Source organism: Maniola hyperantus, chromosome 14, assembly GCF_902806685.2.
Source record: "Maniola hyperantus chromosome 14, iAphHyp1.2, whole genome shotgun sequence".
NCBI classification, from domain to species: Eukaryota; Metazoa; Arthropoda; class Insecta; order Lepidoptera; family Nymphalidae; genus Maniola; species Maniola hyperantus.
The window spans coordinates 10539149-10558942 of NC_048549.1; the positions used below are offsets into that span (position 1 = coordinate 10539149).

The 19794-nt window shown below is 36.9% G+C and overlaps 1 protein-coding gene across 3 annotated transcripts in view; it reads left to right on the forward strand.

Annotated features, from left to right (window-relative positions):
• The window catches only part of Src64B (Tyrosine-protein kinase Src64B), a 143834-nt gene that overhangs the window by 115060 nt on the left and 8980 nt on the right, over nt 1–19794 (forward strand). For all 3 annotated transcript variants that reach the window (XM_069503103.1, XM_069503104.1, XM_034975595.2), the window contains one exon: nt 19616–19753. In XM_069503103.1, coding sequence (XP_069359204.1) covers nt 19616–19753 — 138 coding nt within the window. The remainder of the gene's footprint in view (nt 1–19615; nt 19754–19794) is intronic.

The window sequence follows — 19794 nt, forward strand, 5'->3', positions numbered from 1 at the left end:
TTCCACGGGATTTTTAAAAATCTAATTCCACGCGTACGAAGTCGCGGGCATCACCTCATCATCATCATGATCAACCCATCGCCGGCTCACTACAGAGCAGGGGTCTCCTCTCAGAGTGAGAAGGGTTTTGGCCATAGTCTACCACGCTGGCCATGTGCGGATTGGTAGAATTCACACACCTTTGAGAACATTATGGAGAACTCGGCATGCAGGTTTCCTCACGATGTTTTCCTTTACCGTTAAAGCAAGTGATATTTAATTAATTAAAACGCGTATAACTCCGAAAAGTTAGAGGTGCGTGCCCGGGATCGAACCCCCCGACCTCCGTTTAGAAGGCGGACGTCCTAACCACTAGGCTATCATAGCTTCACCTAGTTTATAATATTAGTAGGATATATGTAAACTACTACCACCAGCTGTCGATACGATGCATTCTAAAATAAATCGACCGACCGACCGACAGACCGACCGGCCAAGTACGAGTCAGACTCGCGCCCCGAGGTTTCCGTACTACAATAGTAAAATGTTTATCTCTAAATCTCTGTTTAGAGATAAGCATTTACAATGTAACTTAATGTATTACTACTATGTAACTAGAATTTCGGTACATATAAAAATGAATCGCTAAATGTGTTGCTGATCGCAAATCTCGAGAACAGCTGAACCGATTTCGCTAATTCTTTTTTTATAATATTCCTTGAAGTACGAATATGGTTCTTACGGAGAGAAATTTTTTAAAAAAATTCCTGAAAAAGAATCGACTGTTAGGCGGTACGAAGTTCGCCGGGGCAGCTAGTGAAAAATAAAAATAAATAAATAGGTAAATAGTATTTTTTGACATTTTGCATGATAAATCAAAAACTATTTAGTATGCACTAGATGATGCCCGCAACTTCGTCCGCGTGGATTTAGGTTTTTTAAAAATCCCGTGGGAACTTTGATTTTCCGGGATCAAAAGTCAAAGTCAAATGATTTGTTCAAAATAGGTAATAAATTACTCTTTTCGATTGTCAGTTGTTGGATTTGTAAAATATAGTGGTGATATATAATTATTTCGCAAACGCTACGAGGGTTCCAAACGTGCCCAAGACTGAGAAGAGCCCACAGCTAACTCAGCCGGGTATTCTTTTTATTATCACCACTTTACAAAATCATAAATTAAACTTATTAGAACTATCACACAGCCGAGCAACTCATTCCCAAGCTTGCTTATCATTTAAATAATCCTTTACAATGTAATAGGATTTTTTAATTAGTTTACGTTTTATGAAAACTTTGAACTTATGACAGTCACTTTGAACTTATGACAGTCACTTTTTTTTTAAATTTATTTATGTTTTTATATACGTACAATAAATTTTCAAAAATATATTGACTATGCACTGTCATAATTTTAACTTCTCTAAATTTAGTTCGCAGAGACTCTCGTGGTCCCATACTATATATGGCTCGAACAGCCCTTTTCTGCAGCACAAAAATAGAATTTATATCAGCAGCATTACCCCATAATAATTCCGTGGTGCCACCTGAATCAGGGTTTCTACTGAAAACCAGCGCTGTATGTTTTTGTACTTGTGCAAGACAATATGCATTTATGCTGAGTAGGGACCTTTTTTTTTGGGTTGTGCCACACATGACATACTTTATTCCGGCGCTTCTTCTACTTGAGGTTTTTTGACTTTATTACTCAAGTATAAGAGGCGCTGGGATAACCTAACCAGTTGGTAACTGGTAATGTGTGGTACAGCTTTAAAAAATAAACGTTTTTCTTTTCTTTCTTTTTCTTTTCTAATAATATGCCATATTATGACATAATGCTGTGAAAGTAACTAAAATATACTAGTCTCGCCGTTTCTATGTCTGTCAACTGGCGAATCTTTTTTACCGCATATGCAGCAGAACTGTCTGTTCGATAAGTTATTTATATGAGAGCCCCATTGAAGTTTCGCATCTAACGTTATTTCCAGAAAAATAGCGGTATCCACTAAATCTTATTTATCATAAAAGTAGCCTATGTCCTTCCCCGGGATGCAAGCTATTTTTGTACCAAATTTCATCAAAATTGGTTAAATGGATGAGCTGTGAAAAGCTAGCAGACAAACAGACGGACAGATAGACAGATACACTTTCGCATTTATAATATTAGTATGGATAAAAATAAATAAAATCGGTTTTTGATGTTCAAGTAAGGTCCTTTTATATGATATCACACTTGGTTTACTAATCTTACTTGAAAGTTGAAAATACTAACTATTCGTTAATGAACACATTTTTATTTATTTTTTGTGATATAACCACAAATTCATTGTTTTCAGATTTTTCCCCTTACGTGTGTTATAAGATCTACCTACCTGCCAAATTTTATCATTCTAGGTCAGTGGGAAGTACCCTACAGGTTTCTTGACAGACACACTGACAGACTGACAGATAGACAGACAGACAGACAACAAACTGATCCTATAAGGGTTCCCTTTTCCTTTTGAGGTACGGAATCCTAATGATCTCTCTTTTTGCACTGCATTTAATCTGAATCCAAGAATTCCCGATCCGAAATAGCCGTAAGCAAGACTGTATCGTCACTTACCACCAGGTGAGATTGCAGTCAAGGGCTAACTTGTATCTGAATAAATAAATAAAAAAGTACTATTTGTACGAAGCGTTGCGTACTTTATTTGTAAGACGGACAGACAGACAGACAACAAACTGATCCTATAAGGGTTCCTTTTTCCTTTTGAGGTACGGAATCCTAATGATCTCTCTTTTTGCACTGCATTTAACCTGAATCCAAGAATTTCCGATCCGAAATAGTCGTAAGCAAGACTGTATCACCTACCGTGTCACCTACCACCAGGTGAGATTGCATTCAAGGGCTAACTTGTATCTGAATCAATATTATTATTATTATTTTATTACTTATAATAAAACTGTAACAGGTGAAATTCTGTACATTGAAGATATTTTGAAATTTTTTTTTCGAGGGCACTCTATAATCGATACTGAACCCAAAATTGGAATTTTTTTCATTTTTGTCTGTCTGTCTGTCTGTCTGTATCACGGCCGCGCATCACGCTGAAACTACTGAATGGATTCCAATGAAACTTGGTACGATTTGACGTCATACTATGAGGAAGAATATAGGATACTTTTTATCCCGAAATTCAGCATGGTTCCCTTAGGAGAGGGGTTGAAAGTTAAAATGTATACTGAGCTGTAATTCATTAACGCGTAGTCCGATTTCATTCATTCTTTTTTGTTAGAAACCATACATGTTAAAACTTCAAGTTCCAACTTCTCAACCATCATCATAATAATGACGGGTAGCTTTTGTACTTTTGGATTTCAATCAGCTGTTTTAGGAATAGTTGATGTTGAATTGATATTAAAGGTACGCTTAGAATAAACTATCTCTGGTTTAGGTACCAAGCAACGACTTCATAATTCAACTCGATATCCCAACTCTTCAACCCTGATGATGCAGGGTACTGGGTATTGCACTCCTAAGCCACTGTTGATTGTGAGATAATATTGTAGATGCCAAACATATATACCATTATTGAACTTTAAGTTCCAACTCTTCAATACTGATGCTGCAGGGTACTGCACTCCTATTCTATGGGTTTTAGGCTTGGACGATTTAACCTAAGGACGCGCCTCGCATGATTATTCCCCTCTGTCAATAGTAATGGATTTTTAATCCACTGCGTTTATAAACACTGTTTGCGGAATCGATTTTGTCATTGTCAGAATCGTTTTCGATGTGTGACGACGTCTTACACGCTGGGTGAAAAATGCCTGTTTGTGCCGTTAGTGAGTGCAAGAACAAATCAAACACATCAAATTTACAAAAAGATGGAATTTCATTTCATAAGTAAGTATTTTTGGTGTAATAAACGCTTTCTATAAATTAAATTACATAAATTATTATAATAAAATAACAATCGAGAACTTTACCGATTCAGTAATTGAGTACGTAATAATTCGGTAGAATCGAGTCACACTTCTCACGAGACTATATTTTGTTTTTTCTAAACAATTGCAACCCTCGATATATACAAATTAGGTTAAAATTTGAATACGCGTGAACAGCATGAAATTACGTAGTAGTAAAAATAACACTAGTCTCGTGGGAAGTGCGGTATACTAAAGACGGAGAGCCAGCGCCCAAAAAACTGTTTGAATTTACTAAGGCTAATTTTTTGCGCATACTGACCAGCTCTGTCCCCATATTCTGCTGACTAACCATTACAACTTTTATTTATATGCAATATACAAGTTATATAACAATTTTCAGCCTTAGTAAATTCATTTTATTACCTCGCAGGTACGACACCTTTGATAGCGCACCTGAGTCACTGTTCTCAGGTTCACTTGACTGACCGCAGTATGTTTGTGTACGCAACCATTCTAATGAACTATAAAAAAATTAGCCTTAGTAAATTCAAACAGTATTTTGGGCCCTGGCTCTCCGTCTATAGTATACCGCACTCCCCACGAGACTATAGTGTTATTTTTACAAAATTTTTCAGTATTAGATTCAATTGCATAGGACATAAGGTTCGATTTTTAAGAATCATGTGATAGTGATTGCGGTTCGATTATCGATATCGATGAAAACATTTTCTTTATTATTAACGACTAAATTACCGTCTTCAAGTCAAGTAAAGAATAGTTATTATTAATTACCACAATTTTTTCGCTACCTATACTTGTAATAAAACTGGTCGATTTCTGTGATTTCACGTACTTAATACATTTAAAAAAAAATTAAAGCAACGCAATTTTAGTGATAGGCGCGAAACGGGGTAGGGTGTCTCTGAACTAGTTTAGAGATTGTGTACAAGAGAATCGGCCCCAATGACGTGTTAAAAATAGAAGAGGCCACCGGGTGTGTTTACTAATTTATTTTCAAAGTATCATATTATCTGTCTTATGGAATTTTGCTGTGGGGTAAAAGCGGCAGGTATTGAGAAAATTTTTGCATTGCTAATTTGTAAGGGCAATACGTGTTATATTTAATAACTTACATTTAATATTTTTGGACAAAGAGTACACCATATTGGAATTACCATGTAAACCCAATGTGCAATAAATAAATGATTGATTGGAAAGAAAAAAACATTTTATTGATTGATATACCTACTAATTATGTTTGGTAGGCTTTTGCGCGGTCAGGTTTATTTTGTATTATATAATAATATAAATCATTAATAAGCACATTTTCACTATCGAAATTTTAAATGAAAATTTCGTTATATAAAAAAATACAAAAGATTAAAAATGATATAAAATAAGTAAAAAAGTATGTGCATATTTTTTAAATAAATATTTTTCTTATTTTTACGTTGCATTATTAGTTTTTGGGATAATTACCTATTAAGTGAGGTGAATGTATGCAAGAATACGCTACGCTGACCAAACACTGGTTTTAAGTAATTAAATACGAGTAATAAATTCTTACTTCTACTTTTGTTTCTGAAAAACTATCGATATATTTTAAAATATCGATACGGTAGCATCGGAAATCACTTTGACTGTCTTACACTCGTAATGTCTTTGTATGTTGATGTATATAACTTATTAGTGTGCGTAAAATGTAGTAGTGTTGAAGATTTAGATATGTGTGTGTTAATAATGACACAAAACTTTGTTGAGCGAGTGTGTCAAGTTGTCTATGTAGTGTTTCCTCGTCCCGCACCAAAAGTGACAGAAATTTTTATTCGTAATATTAGGCGCGTTACAAGTCCATAGGTTAAATCGTCCAAGGTTTTAGGAACTGTTGTTGGTGAATTAATATTGTACCATTTACTATTGTACCAAACCACGACTACATGGTTGAACTCCGTTCACAAAATCCACGCACTCCATCGAAATCCTATTCTATTCCAAACTTATTCGCCAGCGTGACAGGAGTGGAGAAGGCGGATAGGGACGTGTGAGGGGTGCAACGGATCAACGTGATTTTTTCCATCATCATCAGCCTGCGGTCGTCCACTGTTGGACATAGGCTTTCCCTAAAGAGCGCCACCACACCCGGTCCTCAGCCTTCCTCACCTAGCCACTTCCCGCCAGCCTCTGTATATCGTCGGTCCATCGTGCTGGAAGGCGTCCCACACTACGCTTACTTATACCTACGCTATAACTACCTATTATAATAAATAAAAAAGTACTATTTGTACGAAGCGTTGCGTACTTTATTTGTAAGACGGACAGACAGACAGACAGACAGATAGACGGACAGACAGACAGACGAACAGACGGACAGACGGACGGGCAGACGGACCGATGGACGGACCGACAGACGCATGGACGGACGGACGGACTGAAGGACGACGGACGGACGGACGGACGGACGGACGGACAGACGGACGGACGGACAGACGGACCGACAGACAGACAGACAGAGGGTTCCGTTTTTTCCTTCTGAGGTACGGAACCCTAAAAATACAAAGAAATACCACCAGGTAGGTACCTACCTACCTATATTATTATACATATACAGGTACCTTTTTAGGGTTCCGTACTTTATAAGGAAAAAGGGGACCCTTAGGATCACTTCGTTGTCTGTCTGTCTGTCCGTCTCTCCGTCTGTGTCGTATCTGTCACACAAACCTATAGGATACTTCCCGTTGACCCAGAATCATGAAATTTAGTAGGTACGTAGGTCTTAGAGCACAAGTAAAGGAATAAATCCGAAAACCATAGATTTGTGATTACAACTTACAAAAAAAAATTAAAGTGTGTTAATGAAAAAATAATTAGTATTTTCAATTTTCAATGTATAATAAGTATACCAAGTGGGGTATTATATGAAAGGGCTTTACTTGTGTATTCTAAAACACATTTTTATTTATTTTTATGCATAATAGTTTTTGATTTATGGAGCAAAATGTCAAAAAAATACCTGAGTACGGAACCCTTGGTGCGCGAGCAACTCGCACTTGGCCGGTTTTTTAAAATTAGATAAAATAAATAACTAAACAAAGTTACTTACCTATTGTACTAGGACCACACGAGTAGATATCCCTACTAGGACCTCAACAACAAAGTCAGGTCAATAAACCAATGAATAAAATTGGTGTCCAAATTTCAAATTCCAGAGGTCAATGTACAAAATGCAATAAGTATTTGAAGGACTTATTGACTCTGCTCTGCTCAATCTTCTACACATTTGCATAGCCACTGAATAAAAATTAATTTTATAAAATCATTACGACTTTTGTTTTTGAAAACATATTAATAACAACAGTTGTCGTCATAGAAACCACAATATTACACGCGCAGCCGCGCGCCGCTGGGCTGGCCCTTCCCTCCGCCACCCGCGCGGTGTCTAATGTTTTGGGGTGAGAAGCATGATGATTTTAGCCGAAATCTAGCGCTTGAAAAGGGTTGAACAGTAGTTTGGGAAAAGTATTTTTGAGAAAAAACTACTGAATTTAGGTTTGCAAAGTAAAGTTATTTCAACTAATGAATAAATAAACTATGTCTAATGATAATTTTTTTTAGAATTTTCCTATTCCTAATCTTATTTATTTACGCCCAAAGTTGACATAAATTTAGTGTTAAAATAGGAATCTTTTGAGGCTCGTAACTTTTAAATCAATATTTTTTTCAATGTTTTAGATATCATTGAACCTAGATAATGACGAGATAAATCGATATAATTCTTAGTTTTGTGCGTACAATATCGAATATTGTTGTATTTTCCCTCCTACGTTTGTATGAAGAAAGCACCGAACTGAGCTGCCTTAAGTAGCGGTCTCGTCAAATAAAACAGGGACTGTTAATGGATAGTTGTAGGTTCTGTTTCTGAGTGGTCTGTCCATTCCGCGACGATGGAGTTTAAGGGAGACCCTTGGAATTAAGATCCACTCAAACTTTGCATGGTTATAAATCACTGTTCTGTTTGCCGCGTCTGCCGTAAACGACCATCTACCCTTTTCCGTCTGGTCTCAAGTGCCGCTTCAGTTTAATAGGTATTTATTTAATAGATTACTTTACTTAGTCTCGAAACGAAATATTTTAATAAGCTAATGGCGTCTTTGAAGAATTCCTTCGTTGCTTGCAAATATCATACTTGACGACGATGTAAATTGTTTAATTAATTTGCGTTTCGTCTTATTTACATTTTTTAATCTTAGCTATAGCCCCGAATTCGCTTGGTTTGGTGTATTTATATTTTCAATCTTCTTCTTAGTCAGCTCTTGCTTCATCCATCTTCCATAGCACATAGGTATACCTCCTCTTGTTCACAAAGAGCCTAGATATATAAGAGAAGATGTGTAAAATTCTGTGGATAAAGACTATTTCGAGATTCTAAGTGGTAATATTTGGAAAGAAAGAAAGAAAGAAGAAAGAAAAACGTTTATTTTTTAAGGCTGTACCACACATTACCATTATTAGGTTAGGTTATCCCGGCGCCTCTTATACTTGAGTAGTAAAGTCAAAAGACCTCAAGTAGAAGAAGCGCCGGAATAAACCATGTCATGTGTGGCACAACCCGAAAAAAAAGGTCCCTACTCAGCATAAATGCCATATGTCTTGCACAAGTACAAAAACATACAGCGCTGGTTTTCAGTAGGAACCCTAATTCGGGTGGCGCCACGGAATTATTTCAATTGTACTTATCTAATCTATCTATTCTATATGTTAATAATATATACAAATTCACACATATTATACTTACTTATATATATATATATACATATATATAATTGGACACAACTATGCACATGTATAAGGTATGGCTATGATGTATATGTGTATGGTATGACTAAATCTTGTTACAAAAAGGAGTACTCCGCCACATGATCCTGAAATTCTACCTGTTTATCCAAAAGGAATTTTTTCAATTTAGTTTTGAATGAAAATTTACTTTTTAAATTCCTTATTGGAGGGGGGATATTATTCCAACATTTAGTGGCGGAGTACGTAAATGAACCTCTAAATGCGGCAGTGCGATGGAATGGAATACGAAGTTGATGGCGACAGCTTCGCAAACGGTCAGATTCACCATCGCCTACCCAATGAAGTTTATCGGCTAGGTACGTGGGCTTATTCAGTTTAACCACACCAAAAAGTAAACCAGCAAGATGTAACTTCCTCCTTGATCTCATCTTCAACAACTTATGATTGTTCAGAAAAGGGGTAATATGACTGCGCGGAGGAACCTCAAAACTGAAACGTGCACATGCGTTCTGCACACGTTGAACGAGACGTTTTGTTCTGCATAACAACCGTGGCCCATATATAGTGTCTGCATAGTTCAGCTTTGAAAGCACCAGAGCCTCTACCAACTGGATACGCAGTTCTTGAGAAAGATAGTTACGAACTTTGTAAAGTATCTTCAGTCGATAGAAGCAATTGCGAACTTTCTCGGCTATATGATTTTCAAATCTCAGGTCTGAGTCCATAAGCAGGCCCAAATTACGCGCCTGAAAAACTCTCTCCAAAGCTTCACCTTTTATATTTATATTAGCACTACTGACGTCGATTTTATCTCGCTGTTTCTTAGTTCCAAACAATATAAACTTAGACTTTACGGGATTAAGGACAAGTGAGTTAGAATCTGACCATTCCGCAATGCGATTAAGGTCATCGTTGATTAGATTTACTGCAGTTTGGAACTCCTCTGGTTTAAATACATAATATAGCTGCAAGTCATCTGCATATATGTGATATTTACAACTTTTAATTTGCTGGATGATATCAGCACTGTATAGAATGAAAAGAAGCGGACCTAACACAGAACCCTGCGGAACACCCCTAGGAACAGGGGCGATCGCTGAGCAGCTTTCTTCGTAACCCTAAAGTTGGTATCGATTTGCTTAGGTAAACACTTACACTGAAACTTTTTAAACTCGATTTCGGAAAGTTTCTTAAGCATACCTGTCTCCCACTAACTCCCCCTACTAAATCCTATTTGCGGTTCACGCTTGAAGTAAACTAAGTATAGGTAGGTAAGTACAAAACCGTAAGTTGCTCAAGTCTGAGGAACCGTTAATTTAGGAAGTTTTCGGTCGTATGAGCATTATTGCTGTTGTGTGAACTTAGTTTCTTAGGATGCACTGAAATACTTTGTATAAGTATTAATCTACTCAAGTAGGTACAGTTTCTTACTAGTTTACAAGTTAGAATGTTATGAATGAAAATGTTACGATTGTACTCAAGGGCGGTAGTACTTAGTAGTACTACAAGTACCCCCCCCCCCCCCCCTGGGCTGCGTCCAGGACCTAGGTGGACCACTAATTAAAATTGTTAAACAATGTTTTTTTATATTTTTATATACCTAGATTTTATGTAAGTTCCTTCAATACTTAATCAATTTAATATAATATTTTGTATGATGGCAAAAACATTATGTTCTTGCGAACAAACGCATCCAAAATTTGAATTTTACCGCGCCACCGCTACCTTTCATCGAGATGTCACGACGTTCTTCAATGATTGAAGAACATCACACGGCACTTGCCCAGGGCCCACGATCGATTGGGGCCCAGTAGTCCCTGCCAGATCACCAAACTATAACAGACCAACCGATATTTTAATACCCAAAAACATATTTATTTCGATAAAATCAACGGTCAAAAAGCCATCTCAAGCAAAGGACCGTAGAGATTGTTAAATAGTCAAGACTGACTTATATCCGATCTTTATTGTCTTACTGATAACGCAAATGATAGAATATTTCATTCTTTTTCACACTTTAAAAAAATTCCCGACAGTAAAAACCTCTAAAAGTAAAAAATAATATGTATTATATACCTATAATGTATTGGTCGGATTGGTCCTTTACGTTTATTATTTATAGTAAAGTTTTTATTATCCAAGCGCTAGTTGCATCTGGGGACCCCTAAAGATAATAGAACTATTCTTTATACAACAGATGACTTTATAGTTTTTAGTACAAAATTTCTGGCATTTATCTATATCGTAATACAATATTTCTGACATTTATCTTTTCTTTTTTTGTAAATAATGTCATAAATTTTGCGCTCGCTTCGCTCGCACGTTCTGTTCACTACGATTAAAAATCCCTTCCGAGATGCAAGCTATCACTGAGTAGTACCTACCTACCTACATTTGGCCGTGAAAAAGTACCTTACAAGATGATAGACAGACAGAAAATTTCGCGCTCGCTTCGCTCGCGCTTTTGTTCTGTATTAGTTGTTGCCCGCCCGCAACCTTGTCCGCATTGATTAAGGTTTTCAAAAACCGTAGGAACTCTTTGATTTTCCGCATAAAAAGTGTATGCAGGTTTCCGGGATGAAAGCTTTCTCTGTGTAGTAAAAATATAGACCGTCAAATGGTAACAGATAAGTAGATAGACACGCTTTCGCATTTATAATATTAGTAGCTACCTTATGATTTTTTCGTAAATATATGAAAAATTTCGCGCTCGCTTCGCTCGCGATTTTACTTTGTATTGGTTGATGCCCACAACTTCGTCCACATAGATTAAGTTTTTAAAATTTCGTGAGAACCCTTTAATTTTCCGGAATAAAAATCCGTTTCCGAGTGTAAACTATCTCTGAATAGTACTAAATTTTGATTTAGAATATGGACTTTGAAAAGATAACAGATAGATAGAAACATTCGCATTTATAATACGTCTAGAAGGTGACTTATCTGCTTTCTTTGCCTATTCCAAGAAAATAGTACTCTGTCAAGATCATAGGGGCCCCGTTATTCTAATGTGCCCAGGGCCTCCAATAGGTTAAAGACGGCCCTGCGTGCGGGTGTGCGGGGCGTCCCCCCAACCCCCGCTCGTCATACCCCGATTACCAACTCGACCTGTCGCAAGAGGTCGAGATGTTGTGACTTGACCACGACAATGTGACCCCCCCTGGCACCAAAGCTGGATCCGCCCTTGATTGTACTAATTAACAAGCTGGTATTGCAAGATTTAGTAGGTATGCATAATAATAGTACCCAGGTTGTAATTTTTGCCAAATCAATATGGCTGCTAAAGTTTCTAAATTATGGATACGCAAATAATTGAAGAGTAGGTAGGTATTTTTTAGAAGAGTAGATTTTCTAACTTAAGATAAGTAAGTAGGTACTATTGTGGCTAATTCTGTTGTACACAATATTTAAACTGAACTAAATGACAGGTCTAAATCTAGCATTATCCTTCTCCGCAGGGAGCCTTAAGAAAGGGGTAGCAACAAATTTAAACCTGTCATTTAGGTTCGGTTTAGACATTGTGTACAAGTGGTGTACAATAATTAACCACATTGCTTCATACATTGCTCTACGCTACCTTATTGGGCATGGACATCCAACGAGTTATTTAGAATTGGAAAATGGCGATAATAAAAGTTTCCTTGGTAGACAATACAAAAGCATAGTTAAATACTAAAAACAATATACATTTTCAATTATCCTTTGCATTGTAAAATGTAAACATTTCATCATCCAAGTTAAACACCGCGAAATTTTCAGTCTCGAACGCCAGAGCGGAAACAATTTTCTTTAAAACAATCCTCGAGATTTTTTCGCACGATGCTTAAGTTGCCCACTTAGGGTCTGTTTGCGATTTTTTTTCTTTGTTCCCACTGGTTTTCTCGTATTTTTATTACTTTTGTCACATCAACTATTTAACTTTAATACTGTTTTACGAGTTGTACCTAGTATTTATTAATTTACTGTTACTATGGGCAAAATTATGTTGTACACCATCTAAAATGACAGATCTAAATATATAATATATTGATCCTTGTTCTGAGATTGATATGCCTTTTATCATTCTTTCCTGTCCAGAATTAGCCACTATTTTACCTACTTACTTATTTTGAAACCAACTCTGAAAAGCGTAGGTATTTCAAAAGTAGGTAGGTATTTTTACTTAACAGTATTGTTTTGATATATACAGTTTTTGTTGTCTGTTAGGTACCTATGTGTGGTGTTATTGGTTTTCCCGAATTACGTATTGGCTCAGCCAAGCATGTCTTCTTCGGAAACTGCATCTTACAAAGGTCACTTTTTATCACTAGGTACATTATTTAAATAATTATTTGGTTTGTTATTACCTACCTATTTATAAAGTACTTACTGAATTGTTTGTTATTTTTCTCTCACTTAAGGATGTACCTACATATTTATCAGCGGTAATTCCCAATTTTACCTAGATTTTGTCTTCTTCATATTTTTGTACTAAAAAGTCATCAAGTAAATGTTTTAGTCATACCGATGAACCAATTCATATTGATAATCAAGATGTTAAACCAGTGGCCCTACCGCGGTTGTTTGACAGCTACAATGTCACGATCGCAATCATCTCTGATTGGTTAATGCTCGCTCACTATTGGCCCCAATGCATTGTTGCAACAAGAATCGCACAAATTCAGCCAATCAGAACAATTGAGATTGTAATAATGATTGATGCAGGTTTTAGACAATCGCCCTGCAGAAGGCCAATACAATTTTGACAGAAGCATATTATTCGTATCGTGATAGGAGTACTAGGTATAGTGCATTCAAAATAAACTGGCGTGTTTCCACTCGAGACCGTCATTAGCAATAACAATAGGATTAAGTCGTGGCGTGTGAATTCAAAAGTATCAACACTGGTTGGTTTGCAACAAAATATATAAGGTTGAACCGGCTCCTTTACAAATGAATGGGCTCTATGAGTGTTTGGTTTATTACCCCTATTGTTTACGTGGCATGTCGAATGTAATCCTATTATTATTGCTAATGCCGGTCTCAAGTGGAAACACGTCAGTTTATATTGAATGCACTATACATGTATCAATCAATGCCATTACTCATTAGTAGGTAGTTATATTATGCGTCGCCGGTCTCACTGCCAGAGGTCTATAATTCTGAGTTCTGCGTTCGCTGTTATCAAGGAAACGCAGGATTAGGTTAGATATCAACAAACACAATATGAAGTAGTTGATCGCGACGGCGGGGCGCGGCGGGCGACCGACGCGACGCGACGTTCAAAATAAATAAGCACCGATTTCAGCTATGTGATTCTCTAAAGAACGGTTCAACGTTGCCAACATCGATGCGGTCTGCGAGGTAACATCGTACAGATCGACCAGGCCAGCAACGGTTGTAAATTTGTGATTCTGTAGTGGCTTTAAGCTCGTCGGCGATCTTATGGTTGAGACGGGCTCTACGATGTTATCTCGGATGAGCCAGTGATGTCATCCTATTTTTATTTTCATACCGATAAAAAGTTACGATTACGAAATATGGCATTTATAGTGGGTTTAAAATTCATTTATGATTACCTTTGCTATTTTTATACAAAGTTAAAGCAATAAATGCAAAATACTATGAGAAATCATCATTATTTAAAAAAATCTTGGACATAGGCAGGAGACCTTTGCCTTTGTTTTGCATCATTAAAAAAAAAGTTGCTTCCCGCCGTGCAAGATGTCAGTCAGCACAAAATTAAAAATGGTATTGGTAAATTAATGATCACCTACACCCTTGAAAAACGATTACTCGACAAAAAACTCTAGTCTTAAAACAAACTGCACGTAATAAATCAAGTGGTTAGTGGAGCACTTATAATTCCTTTACTGCCATGGTGATTTCATAGGTCGTCACAACAACTCAACAAATAGTGCGTGAACTTCGTCTTTGTACGTCGTTTTATCGTGTTTTGTTTTAAAATACAAGTGAGTATTCAATTAAACTTAATTTACTCCTATATCAGTGGTTTTTAACTTGTGTCAGACTGCCTATCAAACTGTTCTTTCGGTGCTGACCAACGATTTAATTATAAATTTCAGTGCCTCGCAATATTGCCCCATCCACTGCTCAACTTGAAAAATTGTTCAAATTTATGGAGTAAAAACCATGGTTAGCAACTGGGCACGCTCGCACTGCCCTTGCTAGAGACCGTAGTCACCAAGCATAACCAAGAAGTTGAACAATATTGGATGAATACAAATGGCTGCATCAAAACTTGGCAACAATAGCAAAAGGTATGTAAATATTATTTTCAAAGACACAATCTACTTTCTAAGCAGAGTATAAATGTTAGTATCTACCTAGTGTTAAATGTTGTCATACAATACAGTATTGGAAAGATAAAAAAGATGATGCAAAGAGAAAATGCAGTAGCATGGTTATTGCTAGAAGAAAGAACAGGCAGTGGTATGGATGAAAATATAGCAGTAGCAGATCTAAATAACCTTGAGCAAATACCTAATAATTGTTTCTCTTATGGGTGGAGAAAGTTTTGCAACAGGATAGGAAGATTTTGAATTGTCTATGTTATCTCTATAAATGAATATTTAAATCCTGTTGGAACTCTGCTTTTCTGAGATAAGAAGTTGTCTATGTCAATTTCCGGGATGCAACCTACCTCTGTACCAAATTACAAATAAATGCATAAATGGGTTAAATAGATGGCCCTTTAAGAATCCCGTGGGAACTCTTTGATTTTCTGGGATAAAAGTATCTAGCTTATGTCCGTCCTTGGGATGTAAGCTAATTCTGCACCAAATTTCATCAAAATTGGTTTAATTTTTGGACCGTGAAAAGCTAGCAGACAGATAGACTCACTTTCGCATTTAAAGTTTAAGTAGGTATTAGGTATGGCTAGTATGGGTACGTAATTAATATGGAAAATTATTTAAAATAATAATATAAAGTACTATTTTTTTTCTTATTTCAGAATGATATATAAATGATGAAAGTTTACCACACTTGGAGAGTTATTTCAAGCCAGCGGTGTGTATAATATTATTATATATTATATCATTATATAAATGCGAAAGTGTGTTTGTTTGTTGGTTTGTTAGTTTGTTGGTTTGTCCTTTAATCACGTCGCAACGGTGCAACGGATTGACGTGATTTTTTGCATGGGTATAGATAAAGACTTGGAGAGTGACATAGGCTCTTTTTATCCCGGAAAATCAAAGAGTTCCCGTGGGATTTTGAAAAACGTAAATCCACGCCGACGAAGTCGCGGGCATCAGCTAGTCTATACTAGCTTTTATACCTATGTATAAAAGAAAAAGGTGACTGACTGATCTATCAAAGCACAGCTCAAACTACTGAACGGATCGGCCTGAAATTTGGCATGCAGATAGCTATTATGACGTAGACATCCACTAAGAACGAATTTTTGAAAACTCAACCCCTAAGGAGGTGAAATATTGGTTTGAAATTTGTGTAGTCCACGCGGCCGAAGTCGCAAGCATAAGCTAGTATAAAATATACCTACGGATTTTTTTGACTAGTTAATTATTTCAACTCTTTCATAATATCTCAACTGTGGCTGTTGCAGGCGAAGAACTCACAAGGGAGATTCATCATTATCATCATCATGATCAACCCATCGCCGGCTCACCACAGAGTACGTACGGGTCTCCTCACAGAGTGAGAAGGGTTTTGGCCATAGTCTACCACGCTGACCATGTGCGGATTGGTAGACTTCACACACCTTTGACAACATTATGGGGAACTCTCAGGCATGCAGGTTTCATCAGGATGTTTTCCTTCACCGTTAAAGCAAGTAATATTTTATTACTTAAAAAGCACATAACTCCGAAAAGTTAGAGGTGCGTGCCCGGAATCGAACCCCCGACCTCCGATTAGAAGGTGGACGTCCTAACCACTAGGCTATCACAGCTTTTTTATCAGGGAGATTATATTTAACTAATTCTCGTGAGCTGTGATAGACTTGTGGTTAGGATGTCCGCCTTCTAATCGAAGGTCGGGGATTCCATCCCGGGCACGCACTTCTAACTTTTCGGAGTTTTGTGCTTTTTATCCAATATCACTTGCTTTAACGGTGAAGAAGAAGATCGTGAGGAAACCTGCATGCCTGAGAGTTCTCCATAATATTCTCAAAGGTGTGCGAGTCTACCAAGTTGCACATAGCCAGCGTGGTAGATTATAGCCAAAACCCTTATCACTCTGAGAGGAGACCCATGCTCTGCAGTGAGCCGGCTATGGGTTGATCACGATGATCATGAATTCTTCTCAAGCAGTGGAAGACTCTAAAATTCCTGAGCATCTAGCAGTTGAGAAGCTTTTAAATCCTGTGGGAATTATTTTTATTTTTTTCTACCAAAAGTCTATAACAAAACCCGTCTGTTTTTCTATGGTAAAAAAAAATGTAAACTAAGTTTATATTGCACTTTTATTATCTTTTCCACATAAATATTAAAAACAAATGAACTAGAAATGCAATAAAATATATTATAATTAACTATAGAAAAACACTAACACACACACGGTATAAGTTATAAAATGTATATAACATTAAAATATATGTAAATAGTTAAGATTAAGATAAGGAATAAATAAAGGCTTTGAAATTGAGAATTATCTAAATCTACTCTTTTATTTATTATTGCATCTGTCTTGCACGCCACGAGCGATTAGCAAGGAGTTCTCGGCACCTTTGTCCTTCTTCTAAGCCCTCTGCTCTGCTTTGACGAGGATTCCTTTGCAGCATGCTCATTATCCTATGTTCTTCTCGGATTATGTCATTTGGAAATGACAACGCTGGTAATGTTGTAGTATGTTGTGTAAAACGTGCATGCAACATGCTAAGTATAATGAATCTTCTGGCCACCATCCCTGGGTCATAATCGCTATGAACTAGAAGGCATCTAAATCTTCGTTTTAAACTCCAAATAATACATACACCACTGCATGACTAGCTCTTGATGTAGGGGAGCAAATCCCTTTCTAACATTGCCACAAGTTCCTCCGTGATACTAAATATTCTTACATAATGCGTCTGTCGAGAGCAGACGAAGACCACGTATTTGACAACCTTTCGCACGCCTTTTTATTTTGTATTCCTCTTGTTTAGCTTCTTCTAATAAGAAAAATGTACTTGAGCTAAGCGAGCAGCCATCTGAAGTGAAAAACGATAAATAGTTAACTCAGATATTTTTTTATCATTTAATTATACTTACTATAGAAAATAACAAAATAAAACTCACATTTTCACCTTTCTTTTAAAGTTTTTCTATGTTTACAACGAAATTTAACTCGTGCATCGATGGTGCATCGTAGAGAAAAGCTACACCGGAGACGCTTTTCCGTTTGACACATAGAATCGAAGGCGAGGGCGTACGATGTAGTCGAAGGCGAGCAATTAGAATAGCAAATTCCATACATAAATGTCAAAAACCCGTTTCCTACATCGATCACACTCGCTCGTGAAGCGCTAGTGTCGCAAAGGTGAGTCGAACGCGATTAATAGAATAACAAATGTGCTACATCTAAGGAAACATCCGATGTGCGACCGATGTAAATATTATTTTACCTTAGAGAATCACACTGCAGCTCTTTGCCTTTAGTCACCAATTCACGTTGGCCTAACGTACTGGGCGAATGTGTAGTGTAGTCACTTGGCGTAGGTACCTGTATTTCTTTTACGAAGCATTCGGTTGGTATCGGTTTATAAAGGCATACATAAAGAACCAACATGACGAAGTTTTTGATTAGTCCCTTTTTACAGCTAAATGCAGAACTCTAAACTTGGGAGTTGGGACTATAGACAGTGATTCCACTGACTATTAATATCATACGCGATAACAAGGTTGAACGACGGCCAAAGGCCTATTTAACTTCGGTCAAGTGTAAGTAGCCTAAGCAATATCAATATGCTCGGTTCAATAACGCTCTTGTGTGTGCGTCCCAGTTTCTCGGCAACTTTTCTGTACTTTTCCCGTGCATTTACCATTAGGTATAGGAAAGGGTTGAAGAAAGGATTCGCTTTTCTTGTTTTTTTTTCTTTCTTTGTATCCAATAGCTTTGCTATCACCTAATGAAACTGCTTTTTATATTGCGACATGAGAACCTATCCTACTTAACTTCTACTAAGTAATTATGTAAGTAATTTTGATACAAATTTTAAGAGGAAGAAAGTTTTATTTAATTATTATTATTTGTTCTTCCTATCTACCTTTTTAAATATTAGCTAGAAGAGGATAAAATCTAGTCATAAATAAGTAGTTAGGTAAACTTTAATTTTTTAATTTGAATAACTGACCCAGATTTTTAATCACCAGTTTAGAGAACAATAATATTATGTGGATGGGCATTCACATACTTACTTAGGTATAGGTAATATATTTATGTCTGGAGTCCTGATAATAATAATAATTGTAACAAGTTGAAACATTAAGTTCCTAGGTATTTTCACAAAAACCGTACATACAGATAAAACAAAGAGCAGCTTTTGCAAATGATCAATACATTAAGCGTTGAAAACATTTTCGCAGTTTTCGAACGCTGTCTACGAAAAACGAATTCTGCGACTAAACAAAAGGGATAAAAAATACTGGCCGACTGTACCAATGGTGCCTTTCCTTTACTTACCTGCTGTTTCATTTGCAGTTGTTGCAAATGAAAATATACAAGTTTATGCTGTCCTTTGTGTTACATTTCTAATTTGTTTCCCTATTATCTCAGCTTTGAGGGTCTCTCTGTCGTCTGCAATATGGTTGCTTGCCTCTGTCTTTATAGGGATTGTTTTGCGAGGGAGTGTTTGGGGTCACTGTTGTATACCTACTTGCCTGACCTGACCTATATTCTCTCACAGAATTTATAATGTTTCTTTTAGGCGGGATGCTAATAAGCGGGACCTGGAAAACCCTAAGCTCAACCCAAAATCTCTTGTTTACAGTATACCCAGCATACAAGAAGAACGAGGCAGGCTTCACAACATGCCCATCGCTGGAGACGCGGTACACAGGCGAGCCAAACAACCGCGCGGTTACACGCAGACCAGCAGACATCGTGCGCACCAGAAACCCTGGAGCATGTAAGTTCTCTTTCTTAGATTTTTTTAATAGATTACTAGAT